Consider the following 26,678-nt stretch of genomic DNA (forward strand, 5'->3'; position numbering starts at 1 on the left):
GCTCTGTCTCCCGAGTGCTGGGATTAAAGGCGTAAGCCACCACCACCTGGCCGACAAGGTGATTCTTAAAAGATGTCAGGTCTCATGTTCAGGGCTAACCCTCACTAAGGAGGCTGAAAGCTGCAAATGCAGCTGACAGAACCTGAACTTGGTGCTATAGGGAAGATGGATAGAACGCATCTGTTTCAGGCACCTTACCACTTCCCAGGGAAGTGAGGCAAAATCCGTAACTCCTGCTCTGAGGTCCCTCACTTTATGAAGCATTTGATATAGGTTTATTGTGATTTTTTTCCATTTTTATAAAAGATCTTTCATTTATGTTCACACTGTGAAAGACAGAACCCCATGTTGAACATGCAAGGAAAATGCGCTCCCACCGAATCATACCATATCTAAGCTGCTGTGTGCCCCCCCCCAAATAGAATTTAAGCAGGCATTTTTGTATTAGGCAGATGCTGATTTCATATTTGACCCCCACGCATCCCAAGGTTAAGCCACCTGCTCTGCTCAAGGGCTTATCAATGTGCTTGGCTGAGCTGTGGGGCTGGCACTGAGTGCTCTCCTTCACCAGAGGGCAGGCGTGGAGGGTGTGCCCCCACGGGCACTTTGGATACACTGCAGTTATATGACTGTGGCCAGAGGTCAGTGAAGGCTCTGGAACTGTGCCAACAAGGGGCTGTCTCCTGAGTGTGCAGGGGAGCTGTTTGTGGAGCCAGCCCAAGGGGCAGTTCATCATAGTGCTCGCCCCAGATCTTCCTGCTAGGATGCGGCTGAAAGCAGTTCTTCTCGGAAATGCACTCTGGAGAGTCTCGGGCTGTTCAAGAAAGGCTGCCTTATCTATCACCATACATCTGCTCATCACCTCTGACTCAACGTTCTGGGTCTGGAGTCTCAGCTCTGGCACAGGAGTCCTGTGAAAAAGTCTGGCTTCTATGGACTCTGCCCTTCCTCGTCATCCTCTTCTCTCCCACCTCTACTGACACAAAAGACTTAGGTGTAGTGGGTAGCTATTCCAGCTTTGATCTGGAAGTTCCAACCCCCATCGAGGCTTCGGTAACTGTCACGCCTACAAGGCGGGGCGAGAGAGGACCCTGAAGACCCTAGATCCTGATGCGCTGGCTCTCTTGTTTCCTGGACCCTGGACACTGGAGGTAGACAGAGCAGAGTTCTCCAAGAGAACACCGCTGGACTGCACTACACCTTTCCCAGACCCTGTTACCTATCCCTTCACTTGTGAGTTACCCCATAAAATAAACCTTCCTTTTAACTACGTGGAGTGGTCTTAATAATTCCACCAATACTCTGGGCCACGAGAGCATCATATACAGGTTCAGCTGCTGGGGTGAGAGGACGCATGTTTCGTCCTGAAGACACTGGTCAGCTAAACAGAACTGACACTGACTGGAGAAGCCAGACACCTCCTGCATGTGGCCCCTGACATGCAAGGTTCCTGCCCCTCTTTAACCACAGAGAGGTGAGGTGGCTTCCCTAAGGCTGCAGAGTGAGTAATCAGGGGCCCAGTCACCTCTCCTCGGAGCCCGGAATCTTCTGAGGAAACACCCGCTCCGAGGAGGCTCGCTCTTTTCAGCTTGCTTTCCTTCCTGTGACGGTCCTTCCCCTCCCACGGACTTGGAAGCACCAGCTGGCGGATGGCAAGTGTGACTTACCGTTCCTGTTACCTTCCCAATGAGTCACAAAGTGCTAGGGGAGCGGGCACCATTTTACAGATGGTGGTCCTTTCCAACCCCGCTCCACCCAGTGAAGGCGACCTACACTGCTGCAGACTTACAGGGTCACACAGGAACTGATCTGACCTTGATGCTGTAGGGAGAACATGGCGCAGGGCGGCAGGGAAAACAGGAACGACTCAGGGCCTGGGCCTAGGAAGTCTGAGCTGGAATTACGGGTCCCGTCCTAGTTACACCAGTGTCCTCCCCTACAAGGGGACAACGCACATGGCCCACATCTATCCCTAGGACTCTCAGGAACACATACACGGTCAGCACCATACAGAGGAAACTCCACATGCTTAGACATGCTAAGGACTGTTGTAAACACAGTGACCTATCTGCTCCTTAACCTTCACACTGATTCTGAGGAAGACACTAGATACTAGAGGTATTACGTCATAGATGAAGAAACAGAGGGACTTGCCTACTTCACAGCTGAGAAGCAAAAACACCAAGATTCCAACCCAATCACACTGGTTCAAATCCCCTTGCTCGTCAAGCTCTTTTGCTGCCAGCTGAATCCAGGGACCCAGTAAGACCACCGCCCCAGGGACACCACCCCCAGCCAGGCAAACCACGGGCATGGGCTAACCTGCTGGCTGCATCCTCCTCGGTGCCCTTGTCTAGTACACTGCTCAGGTTATGCTCGGCCTGTGTCTCCTCGGGCACCTCCTCCAGCTCCTCTACCTGCCTCACCGATGGGCGGTAGTTCTCCAGCTCGATCCTCTCAGGGGTGCCTCTCAGCCTCTTGGCGATGCTGGGCTCCTCCAGGCCATTCATGCTGGAACCTGTGGGAAAAGCAAAGCGGCAAGTTCCGAGGATGAAGCGCAGACGCGGAACTCCAGCAGTGGATGACGGGAGCTGGTGCTGGAAGAAGGGGAGCGTTGACCATTGGGACAGCCATAACCCATTTCTCAGAAGAGATACACAGTCCTCTGGGAAGTCAGAACATGGGTGACTGAAAACCGAAGGCCTGTGGACTGGCCTGAGGGCGGGAAATGAGGCTGGGAGGTGGGGCAACACTTCCCTAACTAGGAGACACAGAGACCACACATCCTCATCCACTTCCCATCAAGCCAGGATGGAAAGATGCCACCTAACAGGTGACGGTGACTGTTTTGGGGGAAGGGTCTGTGTAGGGCCTTCAGATGGGTCTCTCATCACCAGTGAATTAGGAGACTCCCAGAGAGAGTGTCATACTTCCAGTAGCCCACGCCAGCATGGACTGAAGTCTGGCAGCACTCTGCTAAGGTGTCCTGCAGGTTACACAGCACCTGCCTGTGTCCTGCCGCCACGCATGTGGTAAAGATTCTGTAGAACAAAGCACGCCACAAAGGTGGTGCTGAGCCCTCCGCATGGCTGTTCAGGGGAGAATGGCGTCAGGCTTGGCAGTGTGGGGCCAGTGTGCCTACCACCTTAGCAGCACACAAGTACACTTTCCCTGTAGACATTCAGCTCCGAGGGGAGACAGCATCACACGGTGCTCTGCCCCCGTCACTCTCTCACTCAGGGACCTGAGCTTCTGTCGGTGATCTCTGCTTGTCGGTTAGAATGACTGGGGTCACCAGCAGGTCCTTTTTGAATTCTATCATTCTCCTGGCATATCTTGCTTTTAAGTATTTTTGAGTAACACCATATACTGAACAGTGTTTTGAAAACTTACAACACTACACACAAAGCCTCCCTGTCTCTTTAGTTTCCTTCAATCTACAGCAGGTGCCCTCATTTCTTACCCCCACGGTTCCCCTCTGACACTCCCCACCCCCAGTCCTGGCCAGAGGCCCCTCGTTTATTCCACATTGTGCCTGCCATGACACCACACAGGTACACCCAGATAAAGCCAGGTCTGACCCTGACTCCCCCTGGGACTGGTGGTGTCGGAACATGGTCCAAGAATGGAGTCGTGTGACCTTAGATTCTTCAAAACAAGGAATTGTTCTTAGAATGTGTCTGCGTGCCCCTCTCAAGTGTGACAGACAGAAGTGAGTTTACTTCCAATTGCTCATCACAACTGGCTACTGTTATTTGTTTATATGCGTCTATGGAAAACATGTTTTCCCTGTGTGCAACTTGTCCTGGTGAAGGTGTATAGTTTGAACTCATGAGAACTTACTCATGTGATTTTTTTTTAACCCTCAGAGTATAAATTGTCTGGTGCTCTGAATAAAGTTGGCTATTGCATGAGACTTTAGTCGGCCTCATTTTTTGGCTCTAGGCTCTATTCTCCCAGGTCCCACCGCCTCTATAGCGGTGAACATGGCAGAAAGATCTTAGAAAAAACTGCAATCTTCTCAAAGTCATACCCTGGCCTGTGGACGGGATGATGCCTGCCTCCTATGGCTGGTATGGATGCGAGGGTGCCAACTCTGGACCGCCAGCATATCGGCTACCACCTTCTTCTCCCACAGGGTGGCACTCAGCAAATACGGGTGAAGACACATACCCGATGTCAGTAACATCCGTGCATCCCTGTGGTGCGTAGTAAATGGAGTTGATATCCATTTACTCTGGACCATAAACTCAGTCACCCGATAGAGACAGAAGGAAGAGGTGGCAGCCCTGGGCTAAATGCACACACACACACACCACACACACACACACACACACACACACACACACACACACACACACACACACACACACACTTGTGCTTTAAGATACAAAAGGAAAAGCAGGAGCAGGCTAGCAAAGCAGGTAAAGCACTCTTCACAGCGTCCTGATGACCTGAGCTCAATCCAGAACACGTGTAGAGGTGGAGGGAGAGGACCAATTCCACGAAGCTGTCCTCTGCCCTCTATATGTGTGTTGTGGCACACCCCCACACACACACACCGCACATACACACAACAGTAATAAATGAAGTTGGTGTTTTGTTTTGTTTTCAAACAGCAAAGACAGAGCCCAGGCGAGAGAGGGTCAGGAATGACCACAGGTTCCCACTAGCAGGTCCCTGCCTGATGTTGCGTTCTAAGCACCAACAGGTAACGCCCGAGGTTTTGCATGCAGTCCCACACCAGCCCAATTGGGGATGACAGGTCTCTTCTCAGGCAGACCTGAAATAGTTGAGCAACTCTGGTATCCTGACTAGTTGTACAGGAAATGCTTTGAGGGCTGGCACTACTGTTGTGTACAGCTTTTTGTTGTTGAGGCAGGGTCTCTAGCCCAGGCTGGCCTCAAATTCACTATAGCCAAGGATGATCCTCCTGCCTCCCAAGTGCGGGGGTTAGAGGCATGTGCCACCCTACCTGGTTCAATTGATACTGGGGGTTGAAGGCAGGACCTCATGAATGATGGGCAAGAAATGACCCTCAGCCCCAGCCTGTGTTTTCAACTCTTTTGCCACAGCACGGGGGTGGGGGGTGGGTGGGGGTGGGGGAGGGGCGCGGGGAGGTTAACAGGCAGGTACAGGGTCCGGTCAGCACATCTGCTGCCCTCCCCAGGTTCTTCTACAGCAGCAGCCGCCAAGGTGACCAGAATCTTTACTGAAAAGCAAGTTGTTCTGATGCTAAGTTTGCTAATCCAGGCAAGAGTGTTCGGATGGGATCTGACCACACATCCCTGCGTTTACCTCTTTAGTCTGCTCACCCTAGGAGAGAGAGAGAGCATCACTTTAAACACCCTGCTCCATTTTCAACACCAGGTTCACAGCCTTGACAGTGTAAGCTACACACACATGACTGGAGGAGGGTGTCGCGGAGCCAAGTGCACAGACTGCAGGGGGGGGCAGGCAGCTAAGCAAGGCGATCCCACTCATTCTCCAGAGCAAAGCTGGCTGCCCAGGCCTCAGGAGGGCACAGGCTCCCCGGCGCTGCTTCATCCCATCTTTCTTTCCTCATCAGCGCCCACCAGCTCCACATGATCAACACGGGCAAGCAAGCCGAGGGCTCTGACCACACACAGTGGGACTCTTCCCCAGCACGAGCCTGACAACTGCTCTGGCAGGGAATAAGCCTCCCAGGCACTAATACGGAACAATACCAGAATTTCTTCTGGAGGGGAAGAGAAACTACCCCTTTGGGGCAAACAACTAACGTCCATTAGTTCTAACCCCAGCAAGTTCAAGGTGGAGTGAGCAGACATCCTTGTGGAGACACTGGAGCAGCCAAGTCATGTCTGTGGTGTGCCGGGAACTCTTAGAACCTCAGGAAAGACGGCGGATGAAAACCCTTTCCACTCTTCCATAGACGTGTGGACAGCATGTCAGGCGTAAGCTATGAAGTTGTACGACAGACGCATGCTCGTGGGGCCATGAGAATATCTAAGGGAGCAGCATCGTGTCCTGGGTATTCAGGTCTGCTGAAGGACTAGGTAGTCAACTGACTTTAGAAAACATGCTGCAGCCGGGCGGTGGTGGCGCACGCCTTTAATCCCTGCACTCGGGAGGCAGAGCCAGGGGGATCTCTGTGAGATCGAGGCCAGCCTGGGCTACAGAGCGAGATCCGGGACAGGCACCAAAGCTACACAGAGAAACCCTGTCTTGAAAAAAACAAACAAACAATAACAAAAACCACTCTGCAGGCTGGCACTACACTTTGTAAACCGGGTAACTGAAGTCTGCAGGGACGTAGGTGCCTGAGGTCACAGAGCAGTGCGGCGGCGGGACTAAGGCTTGAACTTTAGGAGGACAGCAGTAATTCAAGTGACCGCCATGCTGTCCCTGGACTTGTAGTGTCCCAGTCATCCCTCCCTTGAGGCTTCACCATGCTGTCCCCCTCTGGTTCTTTATATGAGACAACGTCTTGAAACAGAGAAGCCAGAGTCTGGCATGGAAGGCGTTCTGTCCTCTGTCCGGTGCTCTTTCTCTTGAGAGTAATCAAACTGCAGCCGAATGGATCATCAAGCACCAGAACTTGGCACTCAAAGCCCAGAGCCCGAGGCTCTAGGGAGGAGAAGTGCTACAAACAACAAAAAGAAGCGGGCCAGAGTCGGAACTCTGGGTTCACACCTCAGGCGCTAGAAGAAGAATGCTCTGCCAACCTCAAGTATCTTAGCGGAGATTTTGCAAAGTAAGGCTGAAGGTCTGACGTGGCTTGCAATTATAATCCCAGCACTCAGGAGGCCGAGGCAGGAGCACTGAGATGAGCTTGGGCTACACAGCAAGACCGTCTCCAAAGCAGAACCATCAAACAAAAACGAAGGTGAAGCTGGGTGTTAAAGTACACGCCTTTATTCCTAGCACTTGGAAAGCAAAGGCAGGCAGAGCTCTGTGAGTTCAAGGCCAGCCAGGCTACATAGTGAGACCCTGCCTCAAAAACAAACAAAAAAAAACCCCAACAACAAAACAAAAACAAACAAACAAACAAACAAAACCAAAGTAGGGTGAAATAAAGGGCTGGGAATGCAGCTCAGCTGGAGGCTGCTTGCTGAGCATTCATGAGGCCCCAGGGTTCAGTCCAAACAGCACAGAAACCAGGTGTGGTAGCAGACCAGAAATTCAAGGTAATTCTTGCCTTTATAGGGAGTGCAGGCTGGCCTGGGCCAGAGACCCTGTCTCAAAAATCAACCAACCGACTCATCCACCCACCCAGAAACAATAAGATGGAGGGAGGGGCACTGTCTCTGCCCAGTGCCACACCACAGAGTTCTAGCTCACCTGAGCCAAGGGACGACTTAGGCAGGGAATCCCAAGTATTAGGTTTCACGGAGGCTCAGTTTTCCCAAAGGCAAGATGACATTCAGAGTGTACTTGGTAGGTACCCAACGCTCTCAGAATGCCCAAGTGGGCTGCACATGTCCAGCTCACAGCCTTCGAGTGCCTTAGCAATAAGCACAATGTAACGAATCAAGGATATGATCATCCTTGATTCTCTGTCCTGACCCAGGAGCTACCAGACAGACAGATGTGAGGGACACAGAGGCCTTTGTGGTGGTGGCGACATCATCTTGAGACTAGAACATCCCCTCCCATCAACACATATAAGCCCCTGGGAGAAGGAACTGCAGGAGACAAGGAATGAAAATTACCAGCAGGCAACACTGGCCTTTAAAAAGCTTCACAGCTTGCCAGCCAGCAAGGCTGAGGCAGTAGGGTTTGCCTGGGCCAGGAGTGCCTGAGTCACATACTGAGACTGGATCTCTACACAGGCAGACAACCTAGCTGGCAAGGGCTGACCCGAGAAGGTAAGGCAGAACCATCCTTGTCAGGGGAGCCGGCCACCTGCCCTCCACATCATATGCTTTCTAAGAGTGGCCACCGGGCAGGGACTTCCCAGCGAGAAGTGTAATGAAAGGCCTGGAATCAGTTCCAAGGCTGATTCGTCTCTAAGTCGGGACAAGCTGATCTCAGGTCACAAGGAGGCCAATTACAGCCTCATGCATACCAAAAGAAAGAGCTCCCAGGATCTGGTTGCATCCTAAATAGGAAAAAGGCCCTGGGCCTGACCTGAGGCTCTGTTGTGGAACAGTCCCTGCCCACAGGAGCACCATCCATCATCCCCAAAGCAGCCTGCTTCCAGGACAACCTGCTCTCAGCTGATGTGCAAGGGCTGCCAGGATCTCTTAATTGCGGCTGTCTGATTCACAGAGTGTGAGGGATGCAGCCAGGCTTCGGGGTGGCCTTCCCAGGGCCGCAGGGGCACCTGTGCTCCCTGCCCCCCTCCCCCGCCTTCCTGCTTTGCTGACAGAGCTTCCGGGCTGGTGCCGTTTTTTCAGGCACCTGTGGGTACCACACAAGCCATCTGGAGGCTTTCTCTTCCTCCGTCTTGAATTCATTTCTGGCCCATTTTCCCGACTCCTTTTCTTTCTAATTAACCTTTACCAATACACCATTAACAACTGCACCTATTTATGGGGTACAGTATGATCTCTCCATACTATAAACAATGAGTAATTTCCACCATCTCAAACACTTAGCCTGTGTGCTGGGACCTTTTGGACCCTTCTTTTCCAGTTAGTTTCCAATGAGATAAATGTGGTGTAAAACGTGGTGACATCCTGGCTGCAGAACACTTGGCCAGTCCCTCTGGCCTCATGGGTACTGGTGACCTAGTCTCTCTCTACCTTACCTCTCTCCCCTTCTGTGCTTTGGAAACTGTTCTATTTTACGTTTGGATGAGGTCAACTTTTTCTGCCGGGAAAACCTGAGTACAAGCTGAGTTTGATGAGAGGTAGGGACAAGGTACAGGGAACCAAGACAGGTCTTCCTTGGTGTCATCCTGCCCCAGCTAAAGTAATGTGGCTGCCAGGATCCACTCATCATCCATCCAGCAACTCTACCCATCTTCATGGGTGCCGCCCCATCCCCAGCAACCAGTGTCACAGCCAGCAAACTGGGTCTCTGCACCAGAGAAGCCTGCTTTCTGATGGAATACGGTGTCACTCAGCTTCTAGAGGGACTGGTGACTCAGGATGTCAGCTGGAACCATGTTAAGAAGCGGCCTTGTGCCTTGAAAAGATCGGTCCGTCTGCAATACACTGGCCTGAAATGATTGGTCCATCTGCGATACACTGGCCTGAAAAGATTGGTCCGTCTGTGATAAACTGGCCTGAAAAGATTGGTCCATCTGTGATACACTGGCCTGAAAAGATCGGTCCATCTGTGATACACTGGCCTGAAAAGATTGGTCCATCTGTGATACACTGGCCTGAAATGATTGGTCCGTCTGTGATAAACTGGCCTGAAATGATTGGTCCATCTGTGATAAACTGGCCTGAAATGATTGGTCCATCTGTGATACACTGGCCTGAAATGATTGGTCCGTCTGTGATAAACTGGCCTGAAAAGATCGGTCCATCTGTGATAAACTGGCCTGAAATGATTGGTCCATCTGTGATACACTGGCCTGAAATGATTGGTCCATCTGTGATACACTGGCCTGAAATGATTGGTCCATCTGTGATATACTGGCCTGAAATGATTGGTCCGTCTGTGATACACTGGCCTGAAATGATTGGTCCATCTGTGATACACTGGCCTGAAATGATTGGTCCATCTGTGATATACTGGCCTGAAATGATTGGTCCGTCTGTGATACACTGGCCTGAAATGATTGGTCCGTCTGTGATAAACTGGCCTGAAATGATTGGTCCATCTGTGATACACTGGCCTGAAATGATTGGTCCGTCTGTGATACACTGGCCTGCTATTTTGCCATTCAGAGATCCACCTGTAAGCCTTGTTTCTCTTTTCTTTTTTGGTGTTAAAGATTGAACTCAGAGTCTGGTCAATAGAAAGCATTCCCCTGCCACCGAGACCCACCTCCAACACCCTCTGTTCCTTTTAATCAAAACTTGCTGGAGATCTGGGCTGAGACTTTTCTTTCAAAACCATGAGCTAGCGGCTCCAAGGCTCTCTGAATGTGTATCCCCATGGTCTGAAATACCAGGTGTCTGGAGAGATGCTAAGGGCGGGAACTCCTGCAGAAAAAACTCCCTGGCTAACAGCACAGTCTAGACTCTATCCAGAGTGACACTGGCCAAAGGCACCAGAGAAACTGGACGCCCGTCCTCGCCAAGCCTCCATCATTGCAAGGCCTCGCTGGGACCTACACCTCAGTTTCGCTTCCTCCCTGTTCTGTCAGAAGGGACTCCATTTCCATTCTCTTCCAGCTCCAGTAGGAAATGTACGGTGTTCTCTCACGCTCCCTCATACACTGGGATTTACAGATCAAGCCATCTGGTGTGATCCTTCTAGAAGAGAATCGCGGTATGGTCTTAGAATGCAGCCTGGCTCCTGGGCTCTGTCTCCTCTGGAATATAAACCTGCAGATAGAGCCACGTGTGCTACCATGGGCCTCCGGTTCCAGCTGCTTGGGAGGCTGGGCAGGAGGATTACCTTGAGACCAGGCACTGGGAGACAGTCTGGGTAATATGGTGTGCATGTGCGTGATAAGAAACAAAATTAAAATAAAAAATTTCCTATCAAAGCAAAACAAAATCAAAACCCATCAGCAACAAGCTGCAGCCAGTCTCCAAGTGACCTGAGCTGGGCTGGTCACATATAGTAAAGAATCAACGTGGACATCAGTTCCCCCCCTTTCTTGTTTTGAGCTAAAGCTGCCCACACAGGAGTCCTGCTTAGCTTTCTGAATAGCAGAACCAACAGCAGCCCACACAGGGAAGCATCTTGGCCTACAGTCCTGAAATAAAAGATGGTCACTCACTGCCTCTTCACCACACAGGTGGCCAGTGTTCCTGTGTTCATGGGAGGAGGAGAGGGCTGAAGGCCCTGCAGCCCACAGAGGCCCTCCATTGTTAACTGTGGTATAGACTGGCTCCCTTTGCTCCTGTTTGGTCTGCGCTTATCGGCCACACGAGCTGCCTGATGAGCTCACATTTGGGGGGTGGGGTTCGAGACAGGGTTTCTCTGTGTAGTTTTGGTGCCTGTCCTGGATCTCGTTCTGTAGACCAGGCTGGCCTCGAACTCACAGAGATCTGCCTGGCTCTGCCTCCCGAGTGCTGGGATTAAAGGCGTGGGCCACCCCCGACCCGCCAGCTCACACGTTTTTTACCTTTCACAGCTACTTTCTGATCCCAAGAGTGCAAGCATCGAAGCTGTATGTGGAAGAGAAACTTCCCAGGCACTGGCCCAGCAAAGTGACTTCTGCGAACAGCTACCCCCCAACAGCAAGTGGTGTTTCTGTGAGGCAGGTGAAGGGTTAAGTGTTTACTGAGTTACCTCCCACGTCAGTCAAGACAAGATGCCATCTACCATAGCCACCGAACTGTTACCTCGTAAGCCTCTCTTGCAACAACGGTCTGAATGTCGCTTATATAAAATATTAAGACCAGAAATGTCCCAGATGTAGGGTTCATCGTCTGTCTGTTTTGGTTCACATATAATTAAATATCTTGGGGATGATAACAAAATGCATTTATGATTTATATTTCCTTCATATGCATCGCTTAAGGATACTCTGTTTGATAGCTTCTGTAACTTCGTGTGTGACAGTTTCCTGGCACGTGATTTTCCACCCCGTTATGTTTATGCTGACAAGGTTCTAGAATTCGGATCAATGTATGACATTAAGGGTTCTGGGTCTCAGCGATGTTAAGACTAACTGCCCAGCAAGTGTTTTAAAGCTAGTGCCTTTCCACTCACCCAGTACAGTATGGGACGTTTTGGGGAAGGTACTGGGGGTGGAATCCAGGGCTTTATACTTGGTAGGCAAGCACTTCATCACATACCTACATTCTCATTCAAGGATGGATTTTTCTTTTTAAAGCCTTGGCTGCCTTGAACTAGCTATACAGACCAGGCTAGCCTCCAACTCAGAGAACTGCCTACCTCTGCCTCCTGAGTGATGTTATTAATGGTATGTGCCATCATATTTGGCAAGGAAGGCTGTTTTAACTACCCTTTATACATGAAATATTCTTCACTTGGGGTAACTGCATTTTGTTTGCTTTGATTTTGTGAGACAAAATCTTGCTACATATAGCCCAGGATGACCTCAAACTCTCCGTCTCCCTGCTTCGGCCCCGAGGGCCAGGACTACAGGCATGGGCCACTGCATCTGACGGAAAGACTGTGATTTTATTTTTATTTATTTTATCTTTTTGTTGAGATAATGTCTTACTCTGTAGGCCTGGGTGTCCGGGAACTTGCTTTGTAGAACAAGCTAACCTCGAAGTTACACAGAAATCTGCCTGCCTCCCTACTGCTGGGATTAAAGATGTTTATCACCAGGATTGGCATAAAACAAACAAACAAACAAAAAAAAAAAACAGACTCATGTATCCCAGGCTGGCCTTAAAATATGCAGGTGAGGACGACCTTAGACCTCTGGTGCTATCTCTGCCGCCCAAGTGCTAGGATTACAACAGGTGTGCACCACCATGCCCGGTTTTAATGTGGTGCTGGGGGTGGAACCCAGGTGTCTTATGTTAGGCAGACACTACCAGCTGGCCTACATCCCATGGGAAAACTGTTGTTCTATGGGGCACTGAGAGAAGCAGATCTTCTGGATCCAAGGGGAAACTCAGATGTTTTGGAGATATGTATCAAAGGAGTTGGAAAATTCTGAGTTAAATACTAATGATGGAGAGGCCGAGTGAGGAACCCCAAAGGGAATAAATAAATCAGCAGCACACCCAGAAACGCCACAGGGATGCCGCAGGCTGGAATGTGCCATCTCGAGAATGTTGAGGGCACCTCAGTTCCTACTTCTCGCCATCACTGGCTGCTGCTGGGGGGCTGAGGAGCTCTGTCTGCATGGTCTCATGGGACTTAAGCTTGAGAAATGATGAGTAGTCTTTTCAATTATTATCACAGTATCTGGCCAATGGGAAATGCTGGCACACGTCACTATATCTGAGGAAGGCAAAGAGGCATCTTTTAAAGTCTAGAATCTACTTTTCTCCATGAATAACGCTCCGCTTGTGTATCATGAAGCTCTCTTGAAAGGATGCTTCACACGTGTTGTGGTAGCCCCCAGATAGATCCCAACTCGATCCATTAGCTAGGTCAGACTACCAAGGGCCACACGTGGAGTTGGTGTGTGGGGGTGGTGGAAACACCAGGAATTGGAAGTGTGTACTCTCAAATCTGAAGAGAACTGTACCCTACCCTAGGCTCTTTCCCTTCCTTAGCTGGTGCCCACCTTCACAAAACTCAGGTAGGAACTTAAAAAAACATTAACTCAAGTAGAGGGCTCTGCTGTTGTCTTTGCCTCCCAAACCAGTTAAACACGAGAGACCCACTGAGATCTGCACATCCCCAGGGAGGGAAGCCCTGCTCAACATACAGGCCAAGGCCAGCCCTTCCCTCCTGCTTCCCAGTTCTGTCCGAGCCTATTCTGTGAGCGGCTCTATCTCACTCTGTCAGACGCTCTCATCTCCGTTATTCTCCCACTCACAGATGGGGTGGACCCCAAACCACAGGCCCTGCTAGAGAAGAGGGGGGGGTAGTCTGGCCACTTCTGTTGCTCCTGGTGCCTAGGGGGACGTGAGGTCAGATACTGATATGTTCACGCCATGACTAGGGCACTTTTGACTCCCCCAGTCCACGTCAAAGGCTGGTTCTGCCATAGTGCACATGTTGCTAGCTATATAGGCCCAGAGCAGATTTGGTTTTGAGTCATGAAACTGATTTCTAACATCTTGGGGTTAAGGGATAAAGTCTAATCCTAGGACTGAGCAAAAGAGCGCTTCACAATCAATTAGACCGTGGGCTCAGTTTCCCCACCCTGACACAGGAACTTAAGAAGGCAAAGTGGTTCCCACAGTGGTGCACAGGCACCAGGAACCAATGCAGACACCATGCCCCGGAGAAGGGCAAGACCATTAGATGGTACAGAGGGCACCGGGGGAAATGGGTCCCAGGGAAAGAGCAGGTCTGACAGATTTGCTAAAGGCTCAGGGGACACTCGGCGTGAAGGCCCTTTAACGAACACATTTTAGAACTGCTTCGTCTGTCACGATGAGTTAGTTCCAGAGAGCAGCTTGCATACTAGAAAGAAGCTGGACCAATGGTAACAGCAGGAGGCGGAGGAAGGGCAGGCCCGCGACCAAGGCAAAAGGAAGTCTGTGCTGATGGGCTTTTCCCAAGACGCCAGGTTCATTTGCTTGGTCACGCTTTCTGTGGTGCCCATGAGGCAAGTCTTCCACCCTGAGTGACACCGTGACCAGGGCACTTTTGACACCCCCAGTCCACGTCAAAGGCTGGTCTGCCATAGTGCACATGTTGACAGCTATACAGCCCCAGGGCAGATTTGGATTTGAGTCATGAAACCGATTTCTAACATCTTGGGGTTAATGGATAGGTCAATGAAAGACTCTGAAATAGGTTCCAACGCCTCTCAAAACCTTTTGTTCCCCCTTTAAAGACACAACATTTCATACTCAGCATTCTCGAGCCGAGTTTCTATTTGGAAAGAAATTAACACCCCTCCCAGCAACACCCACGCCTTCCACCTGATACGCATGCGTTATCAGTCATGTTTCTGTTGTCAGTGATTAGAAGGTCACCGGGGTCGGCCTCGGGAAGCACTGTTAGTGGGTAGGTTTCAGACAAGCAAACAGAATCTAAAAACTCAGGCCAAGGGACCAACAGTGCGGTGACCCAGGCTGTGGAAGACCCTGTGCTGGGGATGCTATACAGGAGAGGAGTGGGAACTACAGCCGAAACTCACTCACGTCCTGACTCTAAAGAGGAACCCCCGGCTCTGGCAAATGGGCCAGGAGGTGACCCCAGGCTGTGGGGCACCAGAGTTGTGTATAGAGCGAGGACAGACTCACAGAGGTCTCAGAACAGTGAATCATCCTAGCCCTGCTAGAATGGCGGGTACCGTACCAGGCTCCCCCTAGGTCAAACATAGATAGATCTAGTTTAATGTAAACCTTATTAGGAATTGTTTACACTCTTGGCATCATGGAATCGCTGGTGACTTCACATTCTGTCCATGCAGGCTGAAGGAGAAGCAAGGCCAGAGTTAGTCAAACACTTGCCCAAATTTAACTATCTCCAAAAGAGCTGGCTTCCAATGCAGCTCAATACCCCGGGCTCACTGTGTTGCAGACCACAGTCCTGCACTGACATGTCTCTGTCTTCTGGCGAGGAGTACACCCCACTGGGCAACCCTGCCTAACCCCACAGGGCGCCTAGACCCCAGAGGGAACACATTAGCGAGCCAGGGGAACCAATCATAATCTGGACTCACACACAGCTTTTCTGCCACTTTCTGGAATCTTTACCGAGGATAATCATACTTGATACCCTGAGATGCTTCTAGACAACCAAGACCCACTTTATTTAGCTCCTTGCTTTTTTTACAAGAGACTTATAAGACAGAGGAGCAGGAAGCTTCCCTCCTCCCTTTCCCCACAGATGGGAAACAGGGTGCAGGAAGGGCCCGGCCGAAGGTGGAGTGGACAGTAGGTGGCAGTGAGTAGCTCAAAGGCACCGTCTTCAGACCCGCACTTGTTCTACTTGGAGAACTGTAGCCCTCTGAGGCTGTGGTCACCACAGGGGATGAACACATTCTGTGGGTGCAGGGATAACCTACTGGGGTTCAGGAAGAGGGCAGCAGTGGTTCTGTTTTGGTTTCTAACTGAAGTGTGCTGTCTGTATCCTTTAGTACACGGTGTCGGTACGGGGGCTCTGTGTGTGAGCGAGCATGCGTACATTGGAAAATACGCTCATGCTTTACATGGGAGTGGGCAGTATAATCCACAGGTCCTGCTGTGGATGGCTCCATTCTATGTCTACCTTCCTTATTCCCACCTCCTCTTGTCCTTGACCTTCTCCAAGGTGTACTGTCATTGATGTCTTGTCCTCATAGGTAGCTCACAATCTGACTTCTTCCTCAGGGCTCGACTGGTAACCATCTACAGACACTGGTCATTCCAACTTAGGCAGGAGGATGCTACTGGCCTCTAATGGGAGAAGCCAGAGATACTGCAGTGTACAAGACGGGCCCCCAAAGAACTAACCAGTCCCAATGTCCACAGTGCTGAGCTTGAGGAGCCCCGGCTTAGCAGCACTACCAAATGAACTCTAACCTCATAAATACAGGTCCACCAAGCCATCTAGGTTGGAGTGTGCAGCCAGAACAAGAGTGAGCGCAGGGATCCTCCCCTCCGGTGCTGACCCACGTCATCCAACTAACAGAAAGGCAAGAAATGAGGAGCGGTCAACTGAGGCCTGCCACGCTTAAGAAAGAGCCTTTGGCTTGTGTCCAGAGAGAGACACCCGGAGACGCCAGAGACCAAGGCACACAGCAGTCCAATGCAGCACCCCAAGACCACGACCTAAGCACCTACACAAGATGTCTGGACCTCTCACCACCTGCAGCCCCACCCCACCTCACCTCCAAAGGTGACTGCCCACCTCCCACAGGGCCACTCAAACACTCCTACCCTCTGTCTAGGTCTAGCTTGTGTGGGAAGCCAAAGGAGGAATTCCAGGGCCTGGAAGATGGATCTACTCAACTGGTCTCCTTTATCTACGGTCTCTCAGAGTGCCACGAGCCTGGTGATGGATGGAAGAGTCCCCATATTTATAACAGGCCCTCTTACCACACCCGGGAGGGACTGGCGTGGATAGACACATCTTTCTCTTTGCATTCTCAGCTGTTCCTCCATTTTCTATGTTCATTCTGCCTAGGAGCTCTGAGGTTCTCTGTTGTGGCACGTCTTTCCAAGGTGAGGGCAAGGCCATGTCTGTACATGCTCAGGAGACTTCCTGAAAACATCCTAGGCCTGGCCAAATTTCATCCAACAGGATAAAACCAAAGCTGCTCACTGGGATAACAACACGGACACCCAGCCCCTCATTCAGCAGATGGTCACACTAAGTACTATGAAACCAAACTGGTTCAAGCCTAAAGAGACTCATTCCCAGAGGCTGGGGGGTGAGTCAATGGCAGAGTGTGTCCTTAGCAAGCAGGAGACACAAAGGGCAATGCCCAGTGTAAGTAAATTTGTTGCAACTCTGTGGGTTTGGTCCCGGATTTCGGCACCAAAAGGTGAGTTTTGCAACTCTGGGGAGAGGCATCCTGACCACCTGGGGAGTCAGGTGACGGCTGGAGCTGCCATGAGACGGCAGCCCTGGAGGGTGAGGTACTCCACCCACCACCTGAAGAAAAAAAAGGATCCCGTTTTTCTCTTTTAAAGGTGATTTGCCTCAAACTGTCAGTACAGGCACGCGTCCCTCCTTCCTGTACTCCAACAGCACACAGACCAGGGAGAGTCATTTTTCATGAGGACTGAATGGCGCTGTAAACCATCAGTGGAACTTTTTAAAGAGGGGGAACGGAAAGCTGGCTCAAGGGTACATGGGTACCTCTTGCCCAGCATGGGTAGAGTTTAGGTTCCATCCCCAGGCCTGGAAAAGTAAAACGAGAGGCAGAGAACCAGAAGTGAAGCCACCGGGTCCTAAGTGTGCTGGGGGGACAGGCATCCCCTGGGGTGCACACGGTTCCAGTTACTGTACACTCTACAGCCTCAGGCTCGAGTATTTGACAGGACTCCACCTCACACTCACAGGTAACACACAGCTCTGATTGTTCCCTTCCTCGGTTTTACACATCAGTAAACCTTTGTTCTTTTGTCTTCTGAGTTCCCAGTGCTGGGAATCACTGCTAAAAAAAAAAAAAACCAAAGCGGGACCCGCGTATTTCCTGTAATAAAGAGATACATCCTTGCTGACTTACGGGGTGGGGGTGGGGGCGGCATCCACGCCTTCCCAGAAATCCCAGTGCAAAGCTGGTGCCGTCTAGAAGAGCTCTTCCGTCATGTGCCTTGGGTGTGGGGTGACAGGGTGGGGACAAAGGGAGGCTGTGCACGCAGTGGGCACACAGGCGCATCCCGATCATGGTTCCTTGGCTACACGACTCTGCTTCTGTGCCCGGTTCTAACACAGATCAGTGCAGGTCTGAGCGAGCATATATAAAATATCCAGGCAGTGCCCTATGCACGGCTGCTGCTGCTGCCATTACCTTTACGTGCATTCCTGCTCCTCGACTTCATTTTACTTTCCCTTTTTGATAGAATTTCGCTATATAGTTGGTGTCGTGCCGGCTATGTAGCCCAGGCTGGCCTCAAAAATCACAGCAATCCTCTTACCTCAGCCTCCTGAAGGCTAGATTACAGACATATGCCACCACGTCTGGTTTAGTGATCATTTTCTTTCTTTCTTCTTCCTTTTTTTCTTTTTTTTGGTTTTTCAAGACAGGGTTTCTTGGTGTAGTTTTGGTGCCTGTCCTGGAACTCACAGAGATCCTCCTGGCTCTGCCTCCCAAGTGCTGGGATTAAAGGCGTGCGCCACCACCGCCCGGCTTCATTTTCTTTTCTATTTTTTTTTAATCTTCTTTTAATTTTTGATGGTATTGGGGATGGGATCTAGGCCTCCACCACTAAACAAGGACTCTATCACCCAGCTGCGTCTCTAGCCTCCACTTTGTCTTCTGTGACCCGGTGTGACAGGTACACTGAACAGCGTTAATCGGGGAGGAAGACAACAGGGGCCAGCACACCTCCAATTTTCTACAGGGCTTCTGAGGATCATCTTTCAGGAGGAAAGGCTGAAAATACAGGTAGCCCTTCGCCAGGGGGTGCGGAACCCGAACCCAAAGACTGCTCCGGGCTCCTGGCAATGTACAAACAGGAAGACTGTGGCTTTGGCCTTGTGCACCCTGTTAGTCAGTGCCCTTACCCCACGGTAGTACAGCTGATTCTCGGAGAGTCCACAGACTCACGCCAGGACTTCCTGGAACCATCTTCCTTCTTCCTTCCTTCCTTCCTTCCTTCCTTCCTTCCTTCCTTCCTTCCTTCCTTCCTTCCTTCCTTCCTTCCTTCCTACCTACCTACCTACCTACCTACCTACCTATCTTCCTACCTACCTACCTTCTCATCAGAATGAACTCTGGGGGAGGGCATTGCCTTCTAAACAGACCCACCAGCCTGGTCCCTGGGGGGTAGAAGGTGGAAGAGAAGCCACACAGCTGGTCTCTCCAGCCTGTTTTTCTACATTTTGGCAGTTCTAGAAAAGGGGGAAACAAGCACACACAGGCTGTCATAATCTCCTTTCAAGGGACGCCGAAGTTGCTTCTAGGAGATGCGTTCCCTTTTCCAAGGTTCCAGTTAGTCCGAATCACAACTCTCATTTTTCAAGTTCCAATCGGAGCAGATACTGAATGCCAAGGGGATTCTCCTTCTAGAACTTTCTATGAATACCTGTTATTTGTTGAAGAAAAGCAAGGCCCACGGAGTCCCAGCACTGTAATTATTTTATATGGGGGAGCACCTGTCACCAAGGTTACCTTTCTCAAAGAACGAGTCTCTGAAGAGGTATGCTAACAAGTGTTCAACCTAGGAGCCAGCCGGCCTTAGAAGGTCTATGACACTGGGTACAAGGACGGTGGGTCCTGTTAACAGGGACAACTGAACGTAAAGTAACTAAGGACGAACAATCACGGGTGACAACACACGAGGAAGCAGGCTACATCCCCTAGGCAGTATTTGTGACGAAGAGGGACTCTTCCTGGTGTCTCACAGTCACAGAAGGAGGAAGGCAGTCACCTACAGGTCACCGTGGGCTACTTAACACAGGAAACGTACAATCAAAAAGAACTAAGGACAGAAGAGAGGTAAAGCAGAGAAACAGAAGAGGCCAATGGAAATCCTGACTCCATCTCTACAGACCCCTCCACGGGCAATTATCCCAGCATGGCCCAGAGTCCGGAGCAGGTCAGACCCGCAGCCCTGCATTCCTTTAAGTTTCCCTAAACCTACCCTAGGACTGACTGAGAAGGGAGTAGACGTTCACGGCTGGAGAACAGTCTGCCCGTATTTTGAGCAACCACACTGGGGGGAGAAAAACCAAAGGCGAGGCGGAGTTTAGTCATCGTGACTTAAGGCTCCAATGTTGACAGCAACTTATGCGCTTGCCAACCGTCCTCAAAGACTCACTGAAGCACCTCGGGCGCTTTCAGAAAATGTTTACAACCCACTTGTGCAAGGCTGAGAAAAAGGTGGCCCAGAGGAAGTGAAAGGGAGATGGTGAACACGTGGCTGGTAACACCCGGAAGTAATTGACGGTTGCTCCCTATGCCTAGGGGCCCGCCTCCCTTCCTCAGGTGCACAGCAGTGCCTTGCACAATCGTCCCTACACCCTCTGGAGCTATGTCACAGGGGACAATGAGTGAGCATGAAGAAGGAGGCCCTGCCGACATTTGGTCAACACCCTGGGTGGGGACAGGAGCACCCGGCAAGCAGGACGTAGCCTGGGTCTGAACAGCAGCAGGGCCCCTACCCCCACTCTTTATGACTTATCTACTTGTTGGCACTTGCTAGATGCTTGGCTGCATGCGAGCTGTGAGGAAGGGCCACGCTTGGCATCTTGGGTTCTGGAGTTTTCTGGAAGGACCTGGAATCCAGTCTTCCTAAAACTCCCTGCTTTGAAGTGAGGTCCCTACTCAGTGGATTCTTCTTATCCACACTCTAGAGGGCCGGATGTCGGGTTCAGATCCTACATGTCCCCATCCTGCCCTCCATTTCATCATGGCAATAGAGAGTGGCCAACTTGTACAATCTGCTCTCCGTCTATCCAGTGCTCAGCCTCTGTGCCAGGGGATGTCTTAATTTGAAAAACTGTTAGGGAATATATAAGGAAAAAAAGAACAATTTCAAGATGTTTCAGAAGTCAACTGAGTTCCCTTGGAGATTTTCCAGGATCTTTACAAGGGCTGGCACAGAGTCACATCAACTACTGGGCAAATCAGCCCATGGCCCTTACTGGCAATGGCCTTCATCCCCTTCTGACTAGGTCTGGGGTGGCGAGGGCGGCTAAGGGTTAGAGTCTGAAGACCTTGCACATGTACACTGGCTCTTTTTATCACTGGCTCCTGGCCAGTTCTGTACCTGCCACCTCTCTCTTCCTTTCGAAAGCACAGGAGCATTGGCCCTGGCCCAATGCTCTCCACAAAGAAGTCTAATGTTCCTCAACTTCCCAGAGGTCTGCTGCTGGGTAGACAGATGTCAGCAAGGAACAACACCCAGACTTCCCAACAGGGTAAACTCAGTACAGAGTACTTCAGCCACCCGAGGTGCACAGTTTGGTCCCTTTGGCCTGTGTTCCCATGGCTGCCATGCTGATGGGCAGAAGTCACTATTGCTCGGTTAGCTGCAGCATGTGTGAGGAGGACAGGCGGGCCTCCCCAGGCTTGAGGACGGTCCAACGACACTAGGCAACAGAACTCGGGAGCCAGGTCCCTCCTAAGACAGCTGAGGAGAGACTCCAGCTGGGGAGCAAAGAACAGGGATCCCAGTGTGACTGGTCAAGGATCCCAGTCACCACCTGAGCAAGCGCATCTACAGAGAGGGAAGACATCTAACTGGTCCTAGTTCCGAGGACAGCACCTGGCGCGATCTGTGTCCCCTCGGCAGACTTGGGCTCTGTGTGGAAATTTATCCTCCATCCATCTGCCTAGCCTGAGGTCCCTCACGATGGCTCACTGAACAGGGGACACAGGGGTGAGGGGCTCTCACTGTTCTTTATTTACGGCCGCTGCAGAGCCAAACACCCTGCACGACGTCCTTCCTTAACAGGACTCTGGAGTCTGTGGACAACCGGGTCCCCACAGCCATCTGTGCTACCCTATCCTCAGCGTGAGTGAGGCCCCGAGGAACAGTGGCTTCTACAGCGCATGCCCCACACCTGCCTGGGCTTCCCCCTTCCCACGCTCCAATCAGGAAAAAGAGAAAGAAAAGAAAAACTCAGAAACCTGAAGATTGTTTGGAATTTATTCTCTGAAATAAGAATGTAACATTTGTTAAGAAAAAAACAAACAAACAAAAAAAAAAAAAAACAGAAACCAAAAAAACCTTAGAGCACACCACCTTGGTTTCACAGTAACGGCAAAAACAAAGTTACACAATTAAATTAAAAACTCACAAAGCAACACACCAAAAAACTCACAATAGCACAGATTAAAAACAAGGACGAATTAAAAGCTTTAGGGAAGTTCAGAGAGGACAGGACAGTGTCCCTTGGCACAGCTAATCTTCCCCACTCTGGCTTCTATGTACCTTAGCTTTGGGCATAGTCGGCTGCCCCCTCCTGCCTCACCCCAAGAGAATGGCAGCGTGGTTAAGAGTGAACCCCTTACTTCCCTGGCCCGTTCTCAGTGGCACCGGGGGCCTAGGACGATCCCACTGTGCTGCAGGAAGCAGCCAGGCACAGTGAACGTGAAGACAGCGGGGAGCCGCTCCTGTGGAGCCGGCAGCGCCCACACGTTGACTTGAGGGCAGTCAGGAGTCTGACTCTCTGGTCCCCCTACCAGCAAGACTACTGCTTGGAAAACTGATTGCCTGAGTTTAGGGGTCCGCACCACCCATCTTCTGAGAGACCCAGCCCCCTGTCTGCGCCTCGCTCATGAGCTCCCTTGGAGTGCTGACTAGGCTGGGGTCAAGCCAGGGCAAGCTTCCAGAAAAAGCTCCTATGGCTTTCAGATCAACAAGTAACTTTAAAAACAGTCTCACTGTTATCATTTAGGGCATGGTATATATAAATAGTATCTACCTACACACTGAACTTCAACCCGTACACATACAGATACACGGATATACATACACTGAGAGGTTGGCATACACGAATGTTCACTCAGTGCCACTGCTTGGCTTTGGCTCTACTGGTTGGGTTGGGGAGGCAGACAGGGTGGCAGCTGATTCAGAGCGTTCCCTTTGCTGGGTTTTACAGCAGGCTTAGGAGGGACGAGGCCCTAGGAAGCCATGAGAGGATCCCTGGCCTCCCCACCAGGCAGCGTGGCATTCTCTGTAGCATGCGGCTATTCTGGCTAGTGTGGACAAGGCCTGTGTTTCCCAACAGCCTACCGAGATTCAAGCATGGAAGCCAATGGGCACCAGGTACTGTGTGAAGAGTGTCTGGGGCCAGGGAAGAGGCCAGTGCCACTTGTAACTACAGCTTCTCCAGGAAAGACACTCTTCCTCACAAGGTGACTGGGGCGCATGCTCCTCCCGCCTGCTCTCTGTTCTCTGCGCTGCAAATGTTCTAGACACTGCGTACCGGGAGGAGGGCTCGTTTCCCCTTCCCACCCACGTGCCCTGTGCCTCACTTTTGGTTCTGCAGAATGGGATTCCTCTACCCAAAGAAGGAACCCCTGGCAACCAAGGGCTCACATCCGAGAGAACAGCCATCCCATCCCGGGTTTTCTTTGCCTGTTGTCCAGACGCTTCCTAAACTCCAGGCAGGTACCGTGAGGCCAGGGGAAGGAAATCTGTGCCAGGCCCACTGATCTGTGGCAGTGAGAAGAGGCGGCTTGGAAACAAAGCAGTTACAGGTGGGAGAAGAGAAGGAGGAGTTCTATAGTAAAAGCACATTACAAACAGAATCCTGTCAACAGCGTCTCAAACAGCGGGCCAAGCGGCAGCGAGAGACAAGGTTACCAGAGGAAGACAGCGCGTTAAGTCGGGCCTATGCGAGGTTTCGGTGGGTTATGTTGTTATTTGGGGGTATGTTTCTGGCTGTTACTTTGTTTTTGCAACAGCACTAATTCTTGCCTAAGGGGAAAAAGGGAGCAGAGTGAAGGAAGAGAAGGCGTGCAGGGCCAGGCATGCAGGGCCGCTGGCCACAGCCCGGCACTTCCTGCTCCTCCTCCACGGTGGGTTCCGGGGAGCACGGGCAGCACCACGTGACAGAGCAGGGACCAGGTTAAGAACCCTTCTGTGACACATTCTGGGAGCCTGAGGCACTGGGCTTTGTCTGAACCTTTCGGGAGGATATTAAGTCAAGCACTCAAAGCTAGTGTGGGATTCAAAGGAGGCATTTCTACCACAGAAGAAATGAACGGAAACCTATTGCATGGCAACTCTAAAATGTCCCTCAGAATTCTGCCCCCCTTCCCAGTCCTTTTCAAGGGCAAGTGCTACGGATTTGAGCATGTTCAGGACTCGGGGCTGGGATTTCCAAACCGGGAGTCCGGCCTCCCGTTGCAGGGAGTCCTAACCCTGGGGTAGGGTTCAGAGCCAGCCTTGCTCCCTTTGGACGTTCAGCCTGGGGTACCTTGGGACGCCGACTCTTCACCCTCTCCTGCTGTTCTGAAAGCCTGTTCTACCTCAGGCCGTTTCTCTGTTGTTCTGATTCCTTAACCACACTGGCAAATCTCATTTTCTCAGTGTTTTATAAAGCATCCTTCTCCTTATCTATGGATCCCTTAATTCTTCAGAGTGCCCTAAAAATCTGAAACTCATTATGCTTTCCTTGGACAGACAGAGAGGCAAAATGAACAAGTCAAGAGTTAGCAAAACCACGGATGCTTCTTTTTAAAAGAGTGCTCTTGCGCCCTTCACCCGTGGGGAAAGCGCAACTCTGACTGAGTAGCCAGGCTCCTTGGCAAGCTGACTAGGTGCGGCTGTCACCCGATCACATGCACATTCCAGGGTAAAGCCAAAGTTGTGTCTGGGGCCAGCGTCCTTTTCTCTGCCAGTGTGCGCTCTGGAGTGTCAACTCCTGAGAAACACTACCAAGGGCTGACAGACTTCCCAGGGCTCAAACTCACGCCTGGCTTAAGTCTGGTTATAAACTGTGAGTCCCACCACGAGAGCACTAAAAGCTCCCGCCTCCTCAGAGCGTGAGCAGGGAACACAGAAAAGCGGCAGTCAGGTTCACTCGACCTGGCTGGGGTTCCTGTGCCTTGGAGGCTTAACATACCCCCCACCCCCACGTACGCCCGCCAAGCGCCAGGCACATTCTCCCTCCTCTGGTACCAGTGCCCAAAGGCTGTGTCCACTCCTGACTTCATCAACAGAAGCAGCTCTATTTCAAAGCTAAGAAAATACTCCTCCATCACGGAAAGTATACATAAGCTCCTCAGTGGGTCCTGGCATTTCATTTTTATTTGAGTTTGTACCTGGCTGTGTAAGATATATTTGCTGCTGGGCATAGTGGCGCACACCTGTAACCCCAGCACTTGGGAAGCAGAGGCAGGTGGAGCTCTGTGAATTTGAGGCCAGCCTGGTCTACATATCCAGTTTTAGCCAGGGCTACACAGTGAGAATCTATCTCAAAAACCCCATACAAAAAATAAAATATAAAATAAAATATATATACTTGTTGTAAACAAGAGAAAATGTGTGACATACATAAATATAGTGCTAGAGACTTCACACATAAAGAGCAACCCATGAGAGACACCTGGGGCCATCACAGGTGACTCAAGACCTCTCAGCAGTATACAGAACTGTGGCTAGTTTTACAAGGGCAGACAGGGGGAGATTATAAGGGGAAAAAAAAAAACAAGACAATTCTCTACAGGCCTCATGTTCCTGACACTCCCCATTCTACCTTGCAGTGGACAGAGACGGCGTATTTTCTGAGGTCTGAGGTAGGATGGAACCGCTGAGCTCTTGACACAGGAAGTGGTTAAGAGAGTGGGACAAGGGGTCTTGACCCTCACTGGAAACTCAGATGCCTAAAGTGATTAGGAGCGGGTGGTCCTTGTCACATGGACGATCTGGACACAGAGCTGGGGAGCGGGATGCAAAAACTTCAAGTTACAGTGAACACATTCAAACTGTGGGCCACAGTTTTCTCTGAGACGTGAAGAAACAGGCCCTCCCCAGGAGTCACAGAGCAGAAGCCTATGGCTCTGGGATCTCCCTGGGTCAGTGACACAGCAGCCTCTTGTGGGTTTCTGTTCACCTACGGGGTCTGCACCAAGTCCCTCGGTGTGCCTTGGGCGTGTGGGGCAAGCCCACTTACCAGACTGCACCATCACTGGCTCACAGTCTGCCAGTGGAACTCCCCGCCAATCTGCACCAGAACCTCCGACAGGCCGTAGAGGAAGGGGACCCCGAAGGCCAGCAGCTGACACATGAAATAGGAGTCCGGGGGGTTCTGGGCCACTTGATGCCCAATTGAAGAAATGTTGCTTTGGAGGTGCTGACTCATCCCCTTGGCCTTGTCACAGAGGCCGAGGGAGTGATGCACCACCCAGCCAAACAAGGAAGTGAGGCTACCTGGAGTTCTCTCAGCTGCGCTGGCGGCCACGCTGGCCAGTCCATTTGCATCTGCAGCAGGGGCATCCTGCAGGGGTCCTTTGGCGTCCTAGAAGAGTCCATAGGAAAAAAGAACAGTGATTCGAACTGCAACCTTGGACTCAGCAGGCAGTGACCCCGAGACTGGCTACTCTGTCTGTCTACTGTATTCCTCAGAGAGGAGGCCTTCCTCAGAAAGAAGGCTTTTGATCCTCTTAGATATCAAAATCTGTGATGCACTGACATATAACATATATGCATGCTCTTGCCAACTTTAAATGCTCCCTGGATGACTTACATAACAATGTAACTACTCTCAGAATAAAGGGTTATTATACTGTATTGCTTAGAGGCCAGGAGAGTCTGCACAGATCCAGTACAGAAGTATTTTCCCTCCATGCATGGGACCTAGGATGGACTCCGTGGATGCAAAAGGCCACTGTACACCTCTTCCCACCATCCCTGTGTGGTATGCTGTCCATGAAGTGAAGGGATTACTCAGGCCACCTTGACAAA

At 51.1% G+C, this 26,678-nt stretch overlaps 1 protein-coding gene across 26 annotated transcripts in view; it reads right to left on the reverse strand.

The window, feature by feature from the left end:
• Mical3 (microtubule associated monooxygenase, calponin and LIM domain containing 3) overlaps positions 1 to 26,678 on the reverse strand; it is a 209,638-nt gene that overhangs the window by 43,258 nt on the left and 139,702 nt on the right. For all 26 annotated transcript variants that reach the window (XM_076567844.1, XM_076567846.1, XM_076567867.1 and 23 more), the window contains 2 exons: positions 26,145 to 26,232; positions 2,323 to 2,518 (listed from right to left, as the gene is read on the reverse strand). In XM_076567844.1, coding sequence (XP_076423959.1) covers positions 2,323 to 2,518; positions 26,145 to 26,232 — 284 coding nt within the window. The remainder of the gene's footprint in view (positions 1 to 2,322; positions 2,519 to 26,144; positions 26,233 to 26,678) is intronic.

Source organism: Peromyscus maniculatus, chromosome 3 (assembly GCF_049852395.1).
Source record: "Peromyscus maniculatus bairdii isolate BWxNUB_F1_BW_parent chromosome 3, HU_Pman_BW_mat_3.1, whole genome shotgun sequence".
NCBI classification, from domain to species: Eukaryota; Metazoa; Chordata; class Mammalia; order Rodentia; family Cricetidae; genus Peromyscus; species Peromyscus maniculatus.